The sequence below is a fragment of the Aedes aegypti genome, chromosome 2 (genome assembly GCF_002204515.2).
Source record: "Aedes aegypti strain LVP_AGWG chromosome 2, AaegL5.0 Primary Assembly, whole genome shotgun sequence".
Taxonomy (NCBI): Eukaryota; Metazoa; Arthropoda; class Insecta; order Diptera; family Culicidae; genus Aedes; species Aedes aegypti.
Genome location: NC_035108.1, coordinates 334,222,257 through 334,242,589, shown reverse-complemented (window position 1 = coordinate 334,242,589; position 20,333 = coordinate 334,222,257). Strand labels below are relative to the sequence as shown.

Here is a 20,333-nt window from a genome sequence, read left to right as displayed (position 1 = left end):
ATGCCCACGATTCTCGCGCTTAGCTTGTCCTTGTGCGAGGGGAAAACGCAGGCAGGCCAACGCCAGTGGGGTATGTTTTCCACGGAACCGCACGCTTTGACCAACAACAACAGCATCTGGGATGCTGGGGGGTTGATAAGCGAGAGCTTCACCACAACGTGTTTCCATAGCAATACGAAGTTGGGCACCGGGAGAGTTGTTTTACAGATTCATGTGGAGATTGCGAGAGTACGTGTGGTCTCTCAGCGCAGACTCGGATTGTGTAAAAGTTCGCTTGATTGCTGGTTCTCTCTGTGGATGAAGGATGTCGTAGAACTCTGTATGGACGGAGGCAGAAGTGGGAATTTTCTTTGCAATGTCGAATAAATGATGATATTTAATTATTGAGCAATTTTACAATTCTGAAAATTGGAACTTCTCAATTATTGTCGTGCTATACCTTCTGCTTTTTTTTTGGCATTTTGTCCTCACTGAGACAGAGTCTGCTTCTCCGCTTAGTGTTCAATGAGCACTTCCACAGTTTTTAACTGATAGCTTTCTTTGCCAAAGTTGCCATTTGCGCATCATATATCGTGCGGCAGGTACGATGATGCTCTATGCCCATGGCAGTCAAAGACATTTCCATTACGAAAAGATCCTGAACCGACTGGACATCAAAACCAGACACCATGGCTTTGCTTTGTAGCCGCGGACTTTATCCACTCGGCTAAGGGAGGCCCCATGCTATCCTAACACATCAATTTACACAAAGTTTTTGCAATAAACTACAAAGCATCTTAGAGGTATTCAAAATTGTGACAAATTCCAAAAATATATCAATTTTACAATTTTTCATTTCAATCGATAAAAATAATACCCGAATAATCTGCTAGAATTTGTATCATTCATTCTCAACCCTCTTAAGCTCTCTATACTGACTTCAGTAAGGCATTTGACCTAATCGGCACACCATTATTAATCTTCAAATTGCAAAAAATAGGAATGGAACCAAAACTCTTGAATTGGATCCAGTCATATCTCACAGCTAAAAATATGTTGTAAATTTAAGTTTATTTTCATGCACCTATTTGAAGCATCAAAATGAACTGAAATGTCAACGATAAATCGCTTATTTTTCAATCAAATGCACTTTAAATTTACCCGATTATGTAGCATTCAAGCATCTTTGTGTGTGTGTGTGATCCAACTAACCCCCACTGTCCGGCAGTGGTATTATGGAAAAAAGTTTTCAGCAAAAATGTACATTTTTGCAAAAAGCTTCAGTCCGGGAGCTAGAAGGTGATAGCTCTATTGCAGATCCGGTGACCCATTTCAGAATGGCTGGAGAGACACGTCCATTCAGAAGTCACTTTCACTAACAACAAGCCCCGCATGTATGCATTACCGTTATCAAATGGATAACGATAATACTTACACACTTCCTGTTTCAAAGATGTTTACTTTGAAACTGGCGCGTATTTGATGTTTAGGTACAAATAAATATGTAATCAGAACAATCTCACTAAAATCCATCTAAGGCGGCGTTGTTAATCCAACCAGCAATCAATTTCCTTCTTCTTATTCTTCTCATCTGGGTGGTATCCAATTGCTTCTCCATGTGACGCATGCCATTTGTCATTGCTAGACCACATTGCGTGCATGTTTTATCACTATCATTTCTAATTCTTACTTTAAAATCTTTTGTATAACGTAACCACTAAGCATATTCACAAAAACATTTTTTTATACTCTCGGAACCATTCGTCCGGGTGTCGTAGTAGCGTCGGCCGGAAAACAATGTAGCATTCAAGCATCTTTAGTTGAAAATTGAACGGAATGCCGTAACAATAGATGAATTTGGTTTATTTTTACTCTATGCCTCAGTTTACACTACTTATTTTTATTTGTGTATCACATCGGAAACAAATAGTGCGCTTCCAAAATAAATTCTCATCGCCCATTTCTGTAACCTCTGGAGTACCACATTTCTCATTTAGGCCCACTTTTATATTATGTATGTAAATAACATGTCCTTTATACTTAGAGAAATTTCTTATATATGCAGATGACATGAAGTTTTTCATGGAAGTAAGTAATTCTAGCGAAGCAGAAGAATTCCAGAGTGAAATAACCTTATTCTTCACTTGGTGTAACTATGGCTGTTTTTTTTTAATAATTTTCGTGGCCAACCTCTGTTCAGGCGTTGGAGAAACTTTGAAGCATGTCATTGAATACTTTATTTTTGAGGTTTGACTAACTAACTAATTTTTACTTTGGTTCTCTAACTTGATATCGAGATACATAATATCGAGAAAAGAAGGGTTGATTGTATATTAAATAAATAAAATTCTTGTATAGTTATATTTCGGCAAATACTTTAATTTGGTTGTTTTATTGAATAACATGAAGTTACTTTATTTGATAACGAAAATTCAATGACTTGTGTAATAAATTTATCTAGTTTTGGCACTCGATATTTTGTATCTCGATATCGAGCTAGAGAACCATAGTAAAAGTTGATTTTCTTGGCTTCCATTATGGTCCCTTGGATCGCATTCGTACTGGCTCTGTGTGTTTTAGCTAAGTACCTCCCTAACTCGATGGCCTCCTTAATATAAAATTAGGGAGAACTGACTGTACTATTCAGGCATGGAAGGAATAGTCTGGGAAAGCATATTTAAATCATTTACAATCAATTATTCGTAACTCAGTGTTCCGCATGGCGATGTTCCATTACACAGCGTAACAAAAATGACATTTTTGCGTGTATCAAGGATCAAAATATGTGTCTCGAGTAGATTTGGGGTTGCTGAATCTGATGCCATTTTCAGCACGTCACAATTTTTAGCTACAGGTCACCAAAGTTATATAAAACATTGATTTTATTGATATTTACATGACATTTAAAGTGTAATTTATCAAATTTCTTCGTGGTCAAATCCACTAAGTATGCTATTTTGCACTTAAACTTTCATTTTGGAATAAATTTGGTTGAAATTGTGCGATTATATTTAAATTAAACCGATTTTCTCGACATGTTTGCTGTCTCAATACAAAATTTTTCGATATGGGAATACTTTTTAAAACCGTCAATAAATAACTTTTCTGCATCGAAAGAATTATAAACTTTGCCGATAAGTATTGTTTTACACATAAAGTTTGAATTCTGTGGCAAATTAAGCAAATAAATTGGCTTACAAGCTGGTAAACTTGCATGCAAGTTGGCTAAAATAGTCAATTTTTGCATTTTCAACAGCCAATATCTCAAAAACTAGACGTGCTATTATATTTTTTGAAAACGGCAATGGGTTCAGCAACCCTTAATTGAGTGAATAGCGGTGTTTTGGTGCTTGAGACAAAAACGTGTTCCGCAGTGTTATAGGACTATTGTAAGAATTGATTTTCATGGCTACCTCGATAGTTCCTTCAATCACAATTGCACTGATTATATGTTCCATAGCTTGATATTTTCCAAACTTGAGTGTAACTTAAAAATTTTGTTATGAAGAGTTAACAATACATGGTAAATGTGTTTTTTTCGCTTAATAACTTGTTCAATATTTTTAAGTTTCAATTAAAAATGCATTAAGAGATCAACACAATTTTCTAGTATTCTGACCATTTTTAGAAAATTTGGTTATGGTTTCTTTTCTGATGCTTATTTATTGTCCAACAATGTGCTTATTTATCTTGATTCGATCAACTGTCGATTTCTGAAAATTACTTTACACAGATATAAGAGTGGAATATAAGCTTTATAATAGAGGGAAGGGGCCTTCCTTAGCCGAGTGGTTAGAGTCCGCGGCAACAAAGCACAGCCATGCTGAAGGGGGGTGACCCATTTCGCATAAAGACGTTTCGCATAAGGACGTTCCGCATACGGACGTTTGGCATAATGGAAGTTTCGCATAAAGCAGTTTCATACAAGAACAGGTAGCATTTTAAAGAAGGCATATTATTATGATTATGCCAAATGTCCATTATGCCAAACGTCCGTATGCGAAACGTCCTTATGCGAAACGTCTTTATGCGAAATGTCCCACCCCCATGCTGAAGGTGTCTGGGTTCGATTCCCGGTCGGCCCAGGATCTTTTAGAAATAGATATTTCTTTGACTACCCTGGGCAAAGAGTATAATCGTACCTGCCACACGATAAAAGAATGCGAAAATGGTAAGTTTGGCAAAGAAAGCTCTCTCAGTTAATAACTGTGGAAGTGCTCATAAGAACACCAAGCTGAGGAGCAGGCTCTGTCCCAGTGAGGACGTAATACCAAGAAGAAGAAGAATAGAAGGAAGAATGTCTTGCTCATTACATCAATAAAACATTTCCGACAGATTGAATCTTTCAAAACGTTCAATAAATGTGGATTTAATTGCTAATTACTGAAGCTGAACATTGACTTTAATTTAAATCCAATGAGTACCGTATCAGCTTCAAGTAGGGCAGATTGTCCGATATTTCCCCGAATACAATTTCCTCGAATGACGTTCTCTCGAATGAACTATTTCCCCGAAAATTATTTTCCCGGATGTACTGTTTTCCCGAAAAAATCGTGATGTAATTGACATACTACTGCCAACAAGTATTTAACGTGCTAGCTGATGTAAAATTAGAGGAAAATTGATGAATTTGTTATAAAATTTGATGTGTTTAAAGTAACAGATTTTCAAAATAATGTGCCACGTGCATTTGAATCAAAACAACTTAAAATTATTTTTTGTGATAGCCTGATGAAAAAACGAGCACATGATAGTCAGTTTCATTGGAAGCGGTGTCTTTGGAGTATACATATTTTACTTATGGACACTTGGATGAATAAACATTCCTTATTTGGTCATACGTCCTCATGTCATATGACCACTAGAATAAACGTAATTTCATTATACTCAGTGAAAGTACCTATAGTGAGTCCATTGATCCTTAGAATCTATTATATCTTGCACTACATAAATGAACCTCCAGTCTTCCTTCGAAATACTTCTAAAAAACAACATGCTTCATTATTCATTTTCTTACAATCAATATCAGTTTTCCAGATAAAAATCTTTCTTTATGTCTTGGATAGAAACATTTTTTTCCGAAACGTTCCTAAATGGGTCATCTAATCGAAAACGCCAAATACAGTGAGCATGTTAGTTATGAATACTGAAATTGCCAATAATCTCTTATTAAATAGAATAAAAGGCTTGCTTAAAATAAAAATATTAAGAGTAGATCAGTGCGCATCGTACCTTCGTGCTGTGCGTACACGAATTCTCTCTGCTCTTGGAAGTTTTCTTAAAAACTACCTAAAGCAATAAAACAGTACTTTTCAGTGCTAAAATTCAAAACAGTACTTTTCAGTGCTACTAAAACAGTACTTTTCAGTACTATTTTTTTCTACTCTTGATCCCTTTACGATCCTTGTTTGGACCCGTGCCTTCGATTTTTCGTTGGACCCGTTGGCGAAAGCTAGCGGTGGTAATCCTTCTTGGACACCGTCTAGGGAAAAAACCTCTCGAAGGTCACGTCTTCTTATTCACTTAACATGGTTGCAACAACAAACAAAAGGAAGGGTGAATCTCTGAATTCACAACTTCCTTCCAAAAAAGTGGGATTTAAAACTGTCACTAAACGTGGCAAGAATGGAAGAAAGGACGTTTCTCCGGAATGCGTAATTTCTTCAAAGGGTGAAATTAATAATTGTATTGAAATGAGCAATCAGTTCGATGCTCTAGACAAATTTTCCGAACACCAAATCGAAGCAGCCTCTAGCCCAGGCTCTTTGATTCAAGTGAGGAAGCAAAGAGTGCCGCCTATCGTGGTCAGTTGTTCCGAATTTGGGGGATTTAGGCAGGAGATCTTGAACTCCATTAGGGGAATCAAGGTTTCCTTCCAAATCGCAAAGAAAGGAGACTGTCGCGTTTTGCCGGAAACTTTTAAAGATCGCGAACTTCTTCTCAAACATCTTGAAGAGAAGAAGCACAAATTTTTTACTTATTACGACAAAACTGAACGTTTGTTCAAAGTTGTCTTGAAAGGTCTCTCAAGTGACTATAAGTCACCTGAAGAGATCAAAAATGGAATAAATGATTTACTTGGATTTTCCCCAGTTCAAGTAATCATTATGAAAAAGAGAACCCAATCTGGCATTGTTCGGAATGGACTTTCTCAAGAATTTTATTTAGTTCACTTTAACAAAAAAGAACTAAATAATATTAAAGCTTTAGAAAAAGCAAAACTTTTGTTTGATGTCCGTGTGACATGGGAACATTTCCAGAAACCTGGAGGAAATTACCAGAACCCCACTCAGTGCCGTCGGTGCCAAAAGTGGGGTTATGGTACAAAAAATTGTCGCATGGATGCTAAATGCATGATTTGCGGAGGTTCTTCTCACGCTAAAGACGTCTGTCCAGTGAAGGAAGATACCACCAAGTTCATATGCTGTAATTGCGGGGCTAACCATAAGTCCAATTTTTGGAATTGTCCTTCACGCAAAAGGGTCATTGAGGCTCGTGCCAGGTAGATGAAAGATAATATCCGTTACGATAACGGTCGTTTCCGGAATTTGCCTGGTAGAGTATCGAACAATGCTCATTTTTCAGTTAACGATCGCTTGATCATGAATCATACCCATCAGGAAGATCATAATCATGCTCATTCACAAACAAATTTCAATCCGTCGGGTAGCCGTTCGAATCTTTCAATTTCGAATGTATCTACCCACGGAAAATCCTTTGCCGATATCGTAGCAGGAAATTCGAAATCCTCTCCTGTTCGATCCATGGGTACCCATTCTACTTGTTTCAAATCAAATGGAAAAAACCCTACCGCCACAGGTAACTCCGCATCTGCGTCTACCGGAAATTCTAATGGGAAATCACATGACATGTCTGCCTCTGATTTTAATTTTCTAACTGAACAATTGAATCTAATGATTGATGCAATGTTCAAAGCCACCACTATGACTGAAGCAGTTCAAGTAGGTGTAAAATTTACAAATCAAATTGTTATTGGATTACGTTTTTCTAATGGATCCAAATAATAATTTAAATATTTTAAATTGGAATGCTCGTTCTCTGAATGGTAAAGAGGACGAGCTGTTTAATTTTCTTACGGTTAATAACGTGCATATAGCAGTTATTACCGAAACGTATTTAAAACCTGGATCTAAACTCAAAAGAGATCCTAACTTTTTTGTTTATCGTAATGATCGACTTGATGGGGCATGTGGGGGAGTTGCAATCATCATTCATAGGCGTATCAAACATCAACTCTTTTCGTCATTTGAAACTAAAGTTTTTGAAACTTTAGGTGTTTCTGTTGAAACACAGTTTGGTAAATTTACTTTCATAGCTGCCTATTTGCCTTTTCAATGCTCTGGACAGCAAGTTAATTTGCTCCAAACTGACTTGCGAAAATTGACTCGCAATAAGTCAAAATTTTTTGTCATTGGTGACTTTAATGCCAAACATCGGTCATGGAATAATTCTCAAAGTAATTCCAACGGCAGAATTTTATTTGATGAGTGCTCTTCAGGATATTTCTCAATTAAATACCCTGATAGCCCCACATGTTTTTCCTCTTCTAGAAATCCATCTACGATTGATTTGGTCTTAACCGACTCTACCCAAGCAACCAAAAGTTCAGATTGTAGGATATTATTGTGCCTAATCAGCTTTACAAAGAATACTGAGAAGAACTCTAAACAGCTAACTTTTTAAGTAATTATCTGAACTTTAAAGTCCTGATAGGATGATCAAGCTACTAACAAAATACTGTTCAGCTTCGAAAGGAAACTTAAAAGTTTACAAATAGTACGATTTGACTCTCGTGGAGAATGCTATTCAACTCGAAATAGAACTTAAAAGAACCTAAGGAAAATTTAAAAAAAATCCGAATGGGATTAATTTTACTGCTCATGTTCTATTTTCGTATTATTGAATTGGTAATGAGAGTATGATATATATGTATACATATATGTTTGAATCAATACTGTTTTTTCTTATTATATGTTTCAGGACTACTTACCCCAAGTTTCGAACTCGAGTCCTGCTCTTTGAAGTTCAGATTCATTCCACGGCTCCATACGCACAATGTACAATATTGGATGCTTTTACTTAATGTGCTGATTTCACAATGACGAAAGACTAGAAAGAATTATAAAGCAGTGCGCGAACTTTCTCTGAACTTCAAATGCACATTCAAGTAGCTTTTAGTTCATGCCGAACTGAATCCACACTTGAAAGTTCGATTAAAGTTCACTCGCAACTTCTCATATGGACCAATGCACGAGTTCACTAATTTGACGTTTGAGCGGTGCCGAATTCACTGGTTTCCATGGTCACATAAATAACACGGCACCGCTCAAACGTCAATGAGTAAACTCGTGCATTGGTCCATACTTGAGCCGTTTGACGTTTCTCACTTGTTTTGATTTTGCAACAGTGTTTTAATCTGTGTTAAAGTCGAACCAGAAGAAATCGCATCATTTCAATTATTGCTGTTTAAAAATAATACTGGTAAGATAGTGAAGTGCCCTCTGAAAGTACTAAATATTCATATGATTCATCATTATTGCAGATAATGCCATTCGCCGTTGTTCAAACAACTAACGCACGGGGTTGCAATGAGCTGTCGGTAGTACCTGCGTCGTGGCTGCGGGGATCAAGGAGCGGAAACATTCTGCTGTGGCCAAATGTGAAGAGTGTCGCAGAACAGGAAAGATTACTCCGCGACGAAAACAGCTCCCCGAAGAAGTCCTGGGTGAAATATAAATGCAAGGTGAAACGGAATCCCATCGCATCATTTAATGCCGCGAAGCGTATGCTGGATGATTTATCCGGAGAATCCTCATCGGAAGTCAGCAATCTAGTTCGACGTAAACGAAAACCCAAAAACAATGAGGCTAATAACTTTCAAGAAATGCTCATTTTAAACGATACGCCTTGCTCATCTGCTGCAGAAACAACCTCGTCATCGGTTCCCATTGTCATTGAGGTAAGAGGAGGGGTTCAAGGCGAGATTCAGGATGAATTTCCTCGAGGAACAACATCTTCCCCTCGACAACCACCCGCCACCGTTTTGACAAACGTTGAGGATAATGTTCAAAATGCCCAGGATGAAATCCTCCAACAGCCACTACCTGTACTTCCAGTCAATGGCATCACGACGCTGTCTGAAGATAATGTCCCGGAAATTCAGACTGTTCAGTATGTGGCGTACGATACTGCAGATACTGTGGTGGAGCCGGGAACGCAACAGTGTTTTGATACGGTTATCAAACAACTGCAAGAAACAAACAGCAGACTGGAACGACTGGAGAAGCGTATAGCAAGTATTGGGACTCAAAACGAATTTATGTTAGACGCGGTCCGAAAGTTCATCTCCCATACGACGAACATCGAACAGCCATCGTCTTTCTGTTTCGACCCTATCAAAGATGAGAATGAATTGGCTGATTTGGAAAATAAGCTGACGGACAACGACTTCAAGTTGAAGATGGTAAATCTGTTTTACTTCAATCTAATATAATCTAATTAATTCGACTTCAATATAATATAATTTGTTCTAATAACTGTCTATTTTCAATTATTATCATTTTAGATTAATTGGTTGCGGTTGAATGTCAGTGGCGACTGTGCGGATAATCGCATGCTTGGAGTACTCGATTTGTTATTCAGCAAGGAATTCCAAACGAAATGCACGTGGACTGGAGCCAGTCGTAAAGGACCAAAAACTGCTATAATGCCAAATCGACATGTTCTGCAATTATTTCAGCAAGTTGGAACTGATGAGTCTGAAACGGTAACTCAACATAAACTGGCCAGCTTTTTCATGAAAAAGCTAAAAAATTCTCTCAAACGATTACTCACAACCGGCATGCGTCGTGGGACAAGGCATGTGAGACGGCGAAAGCAGCAATGTGCTACTAAAGATGGTATGAAACTCGAGCCAGAGTTCACACCTGAAGATCATGAGGAGAATCACAGTGATCATGAGTCCGATGAACATGTTTCTTCGGTCGTTGATTCGTCTGATGCCATTGAAGCTGTAGATATCGAGTCAGACTGGAACGATCCAGCTTTTGATGATTCCAGTGAATAACATCTTGCAACGTTGTACTTGATTAGGAGCCGACTGATAATGTATCTGAAGAGATATTGTAGGGGAGCTAGGGGCAAAATAACACATAGTAACCAATTATAACTTTTACTTTTTTTTTGTTTTTTTTTTTATGTTTTTATGTATGTGTAGAAATTTTTCAGTTTAATTACGTTAGACTTATTGTTTATTTGGTTACTTATGTTTATTTGCATTGGAAAGAAGAAGAAAAGTGACTTAACAATTAATTGGTACTCGGTCATGAAGTGGATTTTTATTGCATTTATTTTTTAACCATGCCTCTAAATTGAAGTTTTATAATTGATTCGATTTGGTATAAGTATGTATCAGTGGAATAAATACACGGTTATCCTTAAAGTCAACTGACACTAATTTGCATTTTATGTCGCTACAACTGAACTGAGAATTTACCCCAGATAAACCTTTTTTATTTCCGAGGTATATATTCAAAAACGACGATTTTACTGGATACATAAAGAAATCCATTTTTGATGTTAAAACCTTTCCAAAAATTAGCATCTGAGGAGATTCTGAAACATGATCATAGCGTACAATTTGATTTGTATGGGTGAGAAACCAAGCGTTCCTATCTGCATCGCTTAGGAAACAGTCTTCAGTTACGTTGATAACTTTTTTGCTACCACAAGTTCTAACACACGGATAGTTACTCTGATATTTTTTGGTTTTTTGAATCGTGTAATATTCACTAGCATTGATTTCGGAAAGCCTATTGATGGCTTGTTCAAGGCTTTTCCACCCACTTCTAAGCAGGTGTTTTATTCGCTGCAGTGCGTTTTCGAAAGGGTATGCTGAAGTTGTGGATAATGGGCCAAAACGCTCAACTTCATCCACAATGTGTTGAACATTATGAACATTGCTTGTCAAATACTGCTCGCCGTAAAGTTTCATGTAGTCTATGACAAACTTTTCCAACATTTTTCTGGCAACGTGCCAGTTTGATTTATAATTGTTAGATGATAACATTGTTATCGAGCAAAAGAGAAGTAGGAAATGATTATAATTGTCCGTTGGAAGAAAGTCTTTAAGTGCAACTATGCTAGCGTAATGTAAGAAACTGCTGAATTCGGAGGCTTTCCAATATGACAAATGATCCATCCCCCGTAGCTTACGGTGGATCTCGGAGGGTAGCTGTATACCGTACAGTATCTGCGATAACTTTTCGGTTTGTTGCGATGATAGTTTCGTTTCGTAACCTAATGTTCCATCTCTCCATCCTAACAACAATCGCTTCATGACTCCTAAATCAATCAAGTGCAAACGATCTCCTACGATAATATCTTCAATTAGATTTAAACCTGGTACATTAAGTAAGGGTGTTGCAGTTTTCTGATGATGACTGTATGCATTTTGCCTAAACTTTTGATCAGTACGTTTTGCATTATTGATCGATGTGAACACAACGGTTCTTGATTCATGAGAGTACTCGCCTTCACACTCGCACTTTAGACAACCGTTTTTAGAGTTAAAACCAGCGACACCTGAAAACCAATCATAAATTGTAATACAAGCTACAGTACATATATGACAAAATAAACCTTTAAGAAACGCGCGTGCGGGTGAATCACAAATAAAGCATCTTAGTTGTACATCGATTTTGCTGCCGTTGATTATGACTCCATGATTTAACACATCGATCAGTTCTTCAACCAATTGTTTCAAAAAATCTTCAAGACTAGTTGGTTTGCATTTTCCATAAAATATGGCAATCGTCATCGGCGCTATTTCAGGCATTTCCGTAATATTGAACAATATGGGCCAAAACTGTGATTTGCTACTTTTGAATAATGGAATGCCATCAATATTGATGTTGATGGAAATCCGAAGTGGCTTTTCAATTTGTCTATGAATGAAAAAAGAAAGTTATAATAATTTACTAATAAGCAAATGGTTTCAAACAATATTTTGGTCTTACTGAAAAAAATCACTGAGGCACTGCTTGATACCCTTGTACCAGAATTGTCCACCAGCGATTTCAACGATGTTGCAAGTAGCTTGCCTGGATGTTCTTAGTAAGGTTCTTGCGGAACGTGGCAATTTTTTTTCATTAGTTTTTCTTCTGATTATTTCCATAATTAAATTTATGGATTCGTGTGACTGATTTGTTTTCAGAGCCCAATATGTGATGCATTCACTCAAATCCATTTTATCTAATGTATCAGAATATTGATCTGTTTCGATTGATGAATAAGATTCATCACAAGATTCGTCGTCATTGGGCCAGGTATTGTCGGATTCGGTGCCATCGTCTTCAAGCATATCTTCTCGTGATGGGTCGTTACCAGTGGACCAAAAATCCTCTGATTCGGACTTTTGGTTGCTTGGGTAGTCATCTTTGTAGCCAACTGATTACTCATGCTGATTTTGATTCTGATCATGTCCCTGTTACATTTCAAATATCCCAAGAAGCGATTCTCAATCCTATCAGCTCAACTTTCAATTATTTACGAGCCGACTGGAATATATATAAAACGTATGTTGACTCTAATCTTGATGTTAACATTTCTTTAGAAACTAAACTTGATATTGACAATGCTCTTGAAACTTTAACAAATTCCATTGTTGAAGCCCGGAGCATTGCAATTCCAAAATGTGAAGTAAAATTTGAATCCGTGATTATAGACGATGATCTTAAACTCTTGATCCGTCTTAAAAACGTGAGGAGAAGGCAATTTCAACGCACTCGCGATCCTGTTATGAAAATTATATGGCAGGATTTGCAGAAAGAAATCAAGAAACGTTTTGCTCAATTAAGAAACAAAAATTTTGAAAATAAAATTTCTCAATTGGACCCTGGCTCTAAGCCCTTTTGGAAATTATCTAAAATCTTGAAAAAACCTCAGAAGCCAATACCGGCATTGAAAGAGGAAAACAAATTATTACTAACTAATTGCGAAAAAGCTCAAAAACTTGCTATGCAGTTTGAAAGTGCGCACAATTTTAATTTAGGACTTACTAGTCCAATTGAAAATGAAGTTACTCAGGAGTTCGAAAATATTCTCAATCAAGAGAACGTTTTCGAAAATGCCTGGGAGACTGATTTGGAAGAAGTGAGAACTATTATTAAAAAATTCAAAAACATGAAAGCTCCTGGCGATGATGGAATTTTCTACATCCTCATCAAGAAACTTCCAGAAAGTTGCTTATCATTTTTAGTTGATATATTTAACAAATGTTTTCAATTAGCATATTTTCCTGACAAATGGAAAAATGCTAAGGTTGTTCCAATTTTAAAACCAGACAAAAATCCTGCAGAAGCTTCTAGCTATCGTCCAATCAGTTTGCTTTCTTCCATCAGTAAACTTTTTGAAAAGGTTATTTTGAACAGAATGATGACCCACGTCAACGAAAATTCAATTTTTGCCAATGAACAGTTCGGATTCCGCCATGGACATTCGACCACTCATCAACTTTTACGTGTAACAAATTTGATCCGTTCCAACAAATCAGAAGGCTATTCTACTGGTCTTGCTCTTCTAGACATAGAAAAAGCATTCGACAGTGTTTGGCATGAAGGTTTGATTGTAAAATTAAAAAACTTTAATTTTCCAACATACATTGTTAGAATAATTCAAAGTTATCTGTCAAATCGTACACTTCAGGTTAATTATCAGAACTCCAGATCTGAAAGACTTCCTGTAAGAGCTGGTGTTCCTCAAGGCAGCATTTTGGGACCAATATTATACAATACATGGGGCCCAGATAGCCGTAGCGGTAAACGCGCAGCTATGCAGCAAGACCAAGCTGAGGGTCGTGGGTTCGAATCCCACCGGTCGAGGATCTTTTCGGGTTGGAAATTTTCTCGACTTCCCAGGGCATAGAGTATCTTCGTACCTGCCACACGATATACACATGCAAAAATGGTCATTGGCATAGAAAGCTCTCAGTTAATAACTGTGGAAGTGCTCATAAGAACACTAAGCTGAGAAGCAGGCTTGGAGCAGTGGGGACGTAATGCCAGAAAGAAGAATTATACAATATTTTCACATCTGACTTACCTGAGTTACCTCAGGGATGTCAAAAATCTTTGTTTGCGGATGACACAGGCCTCTCCGCCAAAGGACGAAGCCTTCGTGTCATCTGTAGTCGATTGCAAAAAAGTTTGGATATTTTTTCTTCATACTTGCAAAAATGGAAGATTTCTCCTAATGCTTCCAAAACTCAACTAATAATATTTCCACATAAACCAAAAGCTCTTTATTTGAAACCTTCAAGTAGACATGTTGTCACTATGAGAGGGGTTCCAATAAATTGGTCAGATGAAGTTAAGTATCTAGGGCTCATGCTAGATAAGAATTTAACTTTCAAAAATCACATTGAGGGCATTCAAGCCAAATGTTATAAATATGTAAAATGTCTCTATCCCCTTATTAATAGAAAATCAAAACTTTGTCTCAAGAACAAACTTTTGATATTCAAACAAATTTTCAGGCCAGCCATGTTGTATGCTGTACCAATATGGACTAGCTGTTGTAATACCAGGAAGAAAGCTCTGCAGAGAATTCAAAATAAAATTTTGAAAATGATTCTGAGACTTCCTCCCTGGTATAGTACCAATGAGTTACATAGAATATCCAATGTTGAAACATTGGAACAAATGTCAAATAAAATAATTAATAATTTCAGGCAAAAATCGTTACAATCTTCTATTGCCACGATTAATGCGTTATATGTTTAGGTTAAGTTAGGTTAAGTATATTCAAAGCGTTTTTTTTTTCTCTTATAAGCAGGTGAAATCAACTCACCTGTAAAAAATCTGAACTGCTACGGCAATTGAAATATAATATGTTGTTAACAAAATGTTAATGAAATCTTAAATTAGTTTTACCAAATTAGGATGATAGTGTTGTCTAATAACACCTAGATATAAGAAATGAATGTAATGTTTGGAATGATACTAATAAAAAAAAAAAAAAAAAAAAAAAAAAAAAAAAAAAAAAAAAAATTGAGTAGATCAAAAGCATTAAACATGTTGGGTCAAAATATTAGAATCTGTAATATTCGTTCTTCTCAGAATCTGATTAAGGTTTCAGTAGCTCTGTTATTTTTTATTGATATATTTATCTATAAAGAACAGCCTTCTAATAAAAAACAAACTTCTGATCAAATCAGTAGCAGCTGCAAGCAGAACAATATCAACACAGCAGAGCTTCAAAGAACTGCCTAGAGAGATAAGAAGATGAGACTAGTTATCAACTATTGCGATGCCAATGATTATTAGACCACTAATATAAGGAAGAACAACCTATGTTCTAAAGAAGTGATATTTATAAAAAATTAAAGCAAGTCGTTAACGTTATCAATTGTAGTTGAAGAAAAAAACAAATACATTAAGCACGAATGATGGCATGGACACGGTGTGTTGAACTGTTAGATGGGGATTTTTTTTTTATTACCGTACGGGTTTGGGCCGAAGGGTCTTAGATTTTCATGAAACTTTTTCCACAGGCAGGGCTCATGGATATATGAATAAAAAAAAATTGAGAAAAATTCAGGGTTGCCTATTTTTCCGGAAAACTCAGGTGGAAATTTTTTGTTTTCCCTTGACACTACTTACTTTAAAAAATCATAACTCAAGAACGAAGCATCGTAGGAACAATGTTTTTATATGAAAATTTAAGCAAATTTTCTCAAAAATCCAAAAAAAATATGAACTGGAAAAAGTTTTCCACGTTGGGAAAATTCGTAAAGAAAAGCCGAAAAAACTATGCCCGAACTCGTGGAAAATTTTCAAAAAAATATTTTCGAGAAGGTAATTTTATAAGCCTTAATCACTGAAATTTTTGGAATGCACTTTTTTTTCGTTTTTGAGTTATGGCCAATTTTGTGAAAAATGTCCAGATGTGTCATATAAGACTTTTCTTTGAAAAATCATAACTCAAGAACGAAACATTGTAGAAACAAAGTTTTTATATGAAAATTTAAGCAAATTTTCTCAGAAATCCAAAAAAAATATGAACTGGAAAAAGTTTTCCACAAAATTTTCCACCGTTGGGGAAATTCATAAAGAAAAGCTGGAAAATCTATGCCCGAACTCGCGGAAATTTTTTAATAAAATATTTTTAAGAAAGAAACTTTATAAACTTCAATTCTGGTAACTTTTAGGATGTACTTTTCTTTAGTTCCTGATCTATGGTCAATTTTGTAAAAAATGCAAAGATTTGTTTTCAAAGAAAAGGCTAATATGGTAATTTTTCACATTATTGACCATAACTCAGGAACAAAAAAAAAGTACATCCTAAAAGTTACTAGAATTGAAGTTTATAAAGTTTGCTTCTCAAAAATATTTTAATAAAAAATTTCCGCGAGTTCGGGCATAGATTTACCAGCTTTTCTTTATGAATTTCCCTAACGGTGGAAAATTTTGTGGAAAACTTTTTCCAGTTCATATTTTTTTGGATTTCTGAGAAAATTTGCTTAAATTTTCATATAAAAACTTTGTTTCTACAATGTTTCGTTCTTGAGTTATGATTTTTCAAAGAAAAGTCTTATATGGCACATCTGGACATTTTTCACAAAATTGGCCATAACTCAAAAACGAAAAAAAAGTGCATTCCAAAAATTTCATTGATTAAGGCTTATAAAATTACCTTCTCGAAAATATTTTTTTGAAAATTTTCCACGAGTTCGGGCATAGTTTTTCCGGCTTTTCTTTACGAATTTTCCCAACGGTGGAAAATTTTGTGGAAAACTTTTTCCAGTTCATATTTTTTTTTGGATTTTTGAGAAAATTTGCTTAAATTTTCATATTTAACTTTGTTTCTACGATGCTTCGTTCTTGAGTTATGATTTTTCAAAGTAAGTAGTGTCAAGGGAAAACAAAAAAATTCCACCTGAGTTTTCCGGAAAAATAGGCGACCCTGAATTTTTCTCAATTTTTTTTTATTCATACATCCATGAGCCCTGCCTGTGGAAAAAGTTTCATGAAAATCTGAGACCCTTCGGCCCAATTTGTACGATAATAAAAAAAAAATCCCCAGATGTGTCCCAAATCAACTAATGTCGAAATCGTTTTTGAACCTGGGTTGGAACCCGTCCTGAAGCACTACTCCAAATCAATTCAGGTTCGACCGAGCTACAATTTGTTTGACGTTGGTTTGTTTATGTATTGATCACTAACCTAGTTCCTAACAACGAAAATGACATTAGTAACTCATTCATTCTTTCTAAGTTTTCATGCAGTGAAGATCGCATTTTGTCACGTCTTTGAATTCTGCAAACTGTTTTCAACCAGTTAAGAGGGAAATAACCATCATCGTTTTACAAATTTTCAAAATCAGTTATTTTGCTCAAAAAAGCAGCAATATTCATGCAAATCTATCATTGCAGTGCCTTTGCTATCTGTAATACGATGATAGATTGACATGAGGATTTCTTTAAATTTGAACGAAAAAACTGGTTTTTAAGTTTTGATGATATTGCTGATGACTGGATGATGGATTCTTGAGCCTTAAACTTTATTTCTTTATTCTTCCTTTGCCCGTTTAGCCAGATGTTATCGAGATGAATTATGTTCGGACAAACAACATTAAGCGTCAGATGGGTTCTTCTCTTGAATGTTCTTTCAAATGTATTTTTATGTATTTTTATAACGATTCTTAGCATAATAAAATTTGAATGCCGACCTTAACTTTTTTAACATATTTTTAAAAGCAGACCTGCCAGTAGAAACTGTCATCGATTCACAATCCAAATATTTCATATTTCGTTTTTCGATTCAAACAATTCACAAAAGCAAATTGACGCTTATATTGAGCTGTTCGGTAATCCAATCCGCATGGTTATAATTTGTTCATCTTTACCACGCGTAATGAGTTAATTAATTCATAAAAGAAAAACTCGTTTGAAGCGGTTATCAAATTTGCTGAATATAGTCTATTACACCGATAAATATAAAAAATGGATAATAAATGTCTTTGAAAAAAAGCTTTCGGGGAAACAGTTCATTCGGGGAAATGGTTTTCGGGAGAAAATCCTTCGGGAAGAAATCATTCGGAGAAATAGTTTTCGGGGAAATGTCGGACAATCGTAGGGCACACTTTTTATTCAGCTGTCATCACCATTATTGAACTGTAATTCAAAATGCAATTAAAAATGCTAGATGCACGCTAAACAATGTTGCGGTTGAAACAACCGAAATAACCATTTCAGAGTGTTAAATTGAACTAAGTCTCCTACAATTTTTAGCAGACTATATAACGATATTCTTGCAACCATTAAAGTTGTTAATTTTACTATGTTAATTTTTGACGCTTCAACGTATATTTACTATGTTCATAGTAAATTTGACCTCAATGCGTTTTACTAAAAAAATAGTCAAATTAACAAAAATAGTATTAAGTGATATCTTTACGATCCGTAGTAAATTTGACAATGTTTGGTAATATTTTTACTGTGATATGCTTGTTGGTAGTTGGCCAAAGCTCTAATTGTTGAAACAGAAATCAAATTTTATTACAATATACATAAGTATAGACAGAATAGCGAATTTGGTTTCGATTTCAATATCTATAAATCAATTGAATACTTCATTCCTTAAAAGACACAAACACGATTAATCGAAACCAAACCTGAAATCTCGAAGAGCACAAATCTGGAGAACCAGACATTTGTTTAATTTATTATTTGAAAACTCGGTGATCAATCGATTACATTTTTAGCGTGGACGATTATATGGCTCTCTAGATGTGTGCTCTTGAATTTTTGAGGTTTTGCTTCGATTCATCTTCACCTTAATGCTTTCAGTGGACGGTTAAGTCTTTCGAAGGAAGCACTACACTAGACAACGGACTAGCAAATGCTTAAGCAAAGCCCAGTGGCACAGTCAGAAAACCTTGCTCACGAAAAGTCAATCGGACTGAAGCGGACACTCCTTGACACAATGCAGCCAAATGCCTGACGACACTAACCGCACGGCCACGAAGCCCACAATGAATGGCTAAGGAATTGTGCTTTATTTAAGAAATAACACTGCTACGTTTATAAGTTGATGGTATATAATATATTTATGCCTAAAATCCATAGAATTGTTGGAAAACCTTAGTTTGTATACAGTTAAGCCTAGGCTGATTAAAATCCACACAAATTGCACAATAATTTGCGAAACACACTTATTCGCATAATTAATTTAAATATTGAGGACTATTTGTTGAAGATAGCTCGGGACAAGTGAGAATCCGGGGTAGGTGGTACATTCCGTCATAGCTCACTTGAGAAAAGTTTTTTCATGGGGGTATTTTTCTAGAAAGTTAAAGATACAATAACAAAGAATGCATGTAGTACAAAAAATATTGAGTTTTTTATTACCATGTGGTTCATCTAACAGTTGTCAATTCAACGCCATTTTCAACTTGCGTGATAAATTGTGACACGTTTCACGTCTTGCATTGACTCGCTAAAAATAAATGTGTTTTAAATAGAATATCCATCAGTAACACTTCAGCCGTCGCGCTGTTGTATTTTGTACAACACTGTTGAAAAAACCTCGCTTTCCGTTCATAACAGCAGCGTGGTGGTACTGACGGTTGCAAACCGCGCGACGACTGGAAGGTTAAGTATTATTACAAGCTGCTAACGATAAACCGGTATTTTGTTTTCATTTCATATGAAATTTTTGATGGTCTAACTTATCCCAAAATATCTTTATACCCGGGGTAAGTGGGACCTATTAAAACTAGCACCAGAATCTACACTTTTCCTACACGTTTTAAACATTTTCTTATAGAGTAGCATTAAAAAAGATCAATCTCAAATTACGTAATTGCATAGGGAGAAGAAATGTGTAATTATTCTATATGTTTATTTATTTATTTTGATTGATTACTTTTCTATTTTAATTGAACTTTATTTGCTATTTCTACCAAATTTAGTAGTTACGGAAAACAATTCCTCCCCATTAAGTGGTTTTCTGCCATGCATATAAATAATAGAACTTATTTATAGTTTCGTCAATTTTTGAAAGTTTATGTGATACTTTTAATTAATAACAACAGCGCGACGACTGGAGTGTTAAATTGAGACTCCAGAATAGTATACCCTTTTAAATCAGCGCAACCGTTTCACTGCACCGTTTACACTTCTACCGCGTAAACTTAACCCAACGTTGGATGCTGCGGGAGGATGCTGCTGTTGTAACATTCTGGCAGGACTTTTACTTTTCGTGCGTGACAAACTGCATCCTTTCCAACCGAGAGCAGCAACCGGGATGTACAAATGCCTTTGGCTCTGTTAC

At 35.8% G+C, this 20,333-nt stretch overlaps 1 protein-coding gene across 1 annotated transcript; it reads left to right on the top strand.

Annotated features, from left to right (window-relative positions):
* Positions 1–10,423, top strand: LOC5577117. Its single transcript, XM_001663156.2, has 3 exons — positions 1–228; positions 8,543–9,463; positions 9,566–10,423. The coding sequence occupies exons 1-3, from the start codon at positions 1–3 to the stop codon at positions 10,064–10,066; spliced, it is 1,650 nt and encodes a 549-aa protein (XP_001663206.2). The 3' UTR covers positions 10,067–10,423.
* Positions 10,424–20,333: the final 9,910 nt, after the last annotated feature.

Excerpts from the sequence above, each read along its gene's own strand:
- LOC5577117 (XM_001663156.2), top strand. The coding sequence starts at position 1 with ATGCCCACGATTCTCGCGCTTAGCTTGTCCTTGTGCGAGGGGAAAACG. Across the intron at positions 229-8,542 it reads TTCATGTGGAGATTGCGAGA|ATAATGCCATTCGCCGTTGT; the intron begins GTACGTGTGGTC and ends TCATTATTGCAG. Across the intron at positions 9,464-9,565 it reads ACGACTTCAAGTTGAAGATG|ATTAATTGGTTGCGGTTGAA; the intron begins GTAAATCTGTTT and ends TTATCATTTTAG.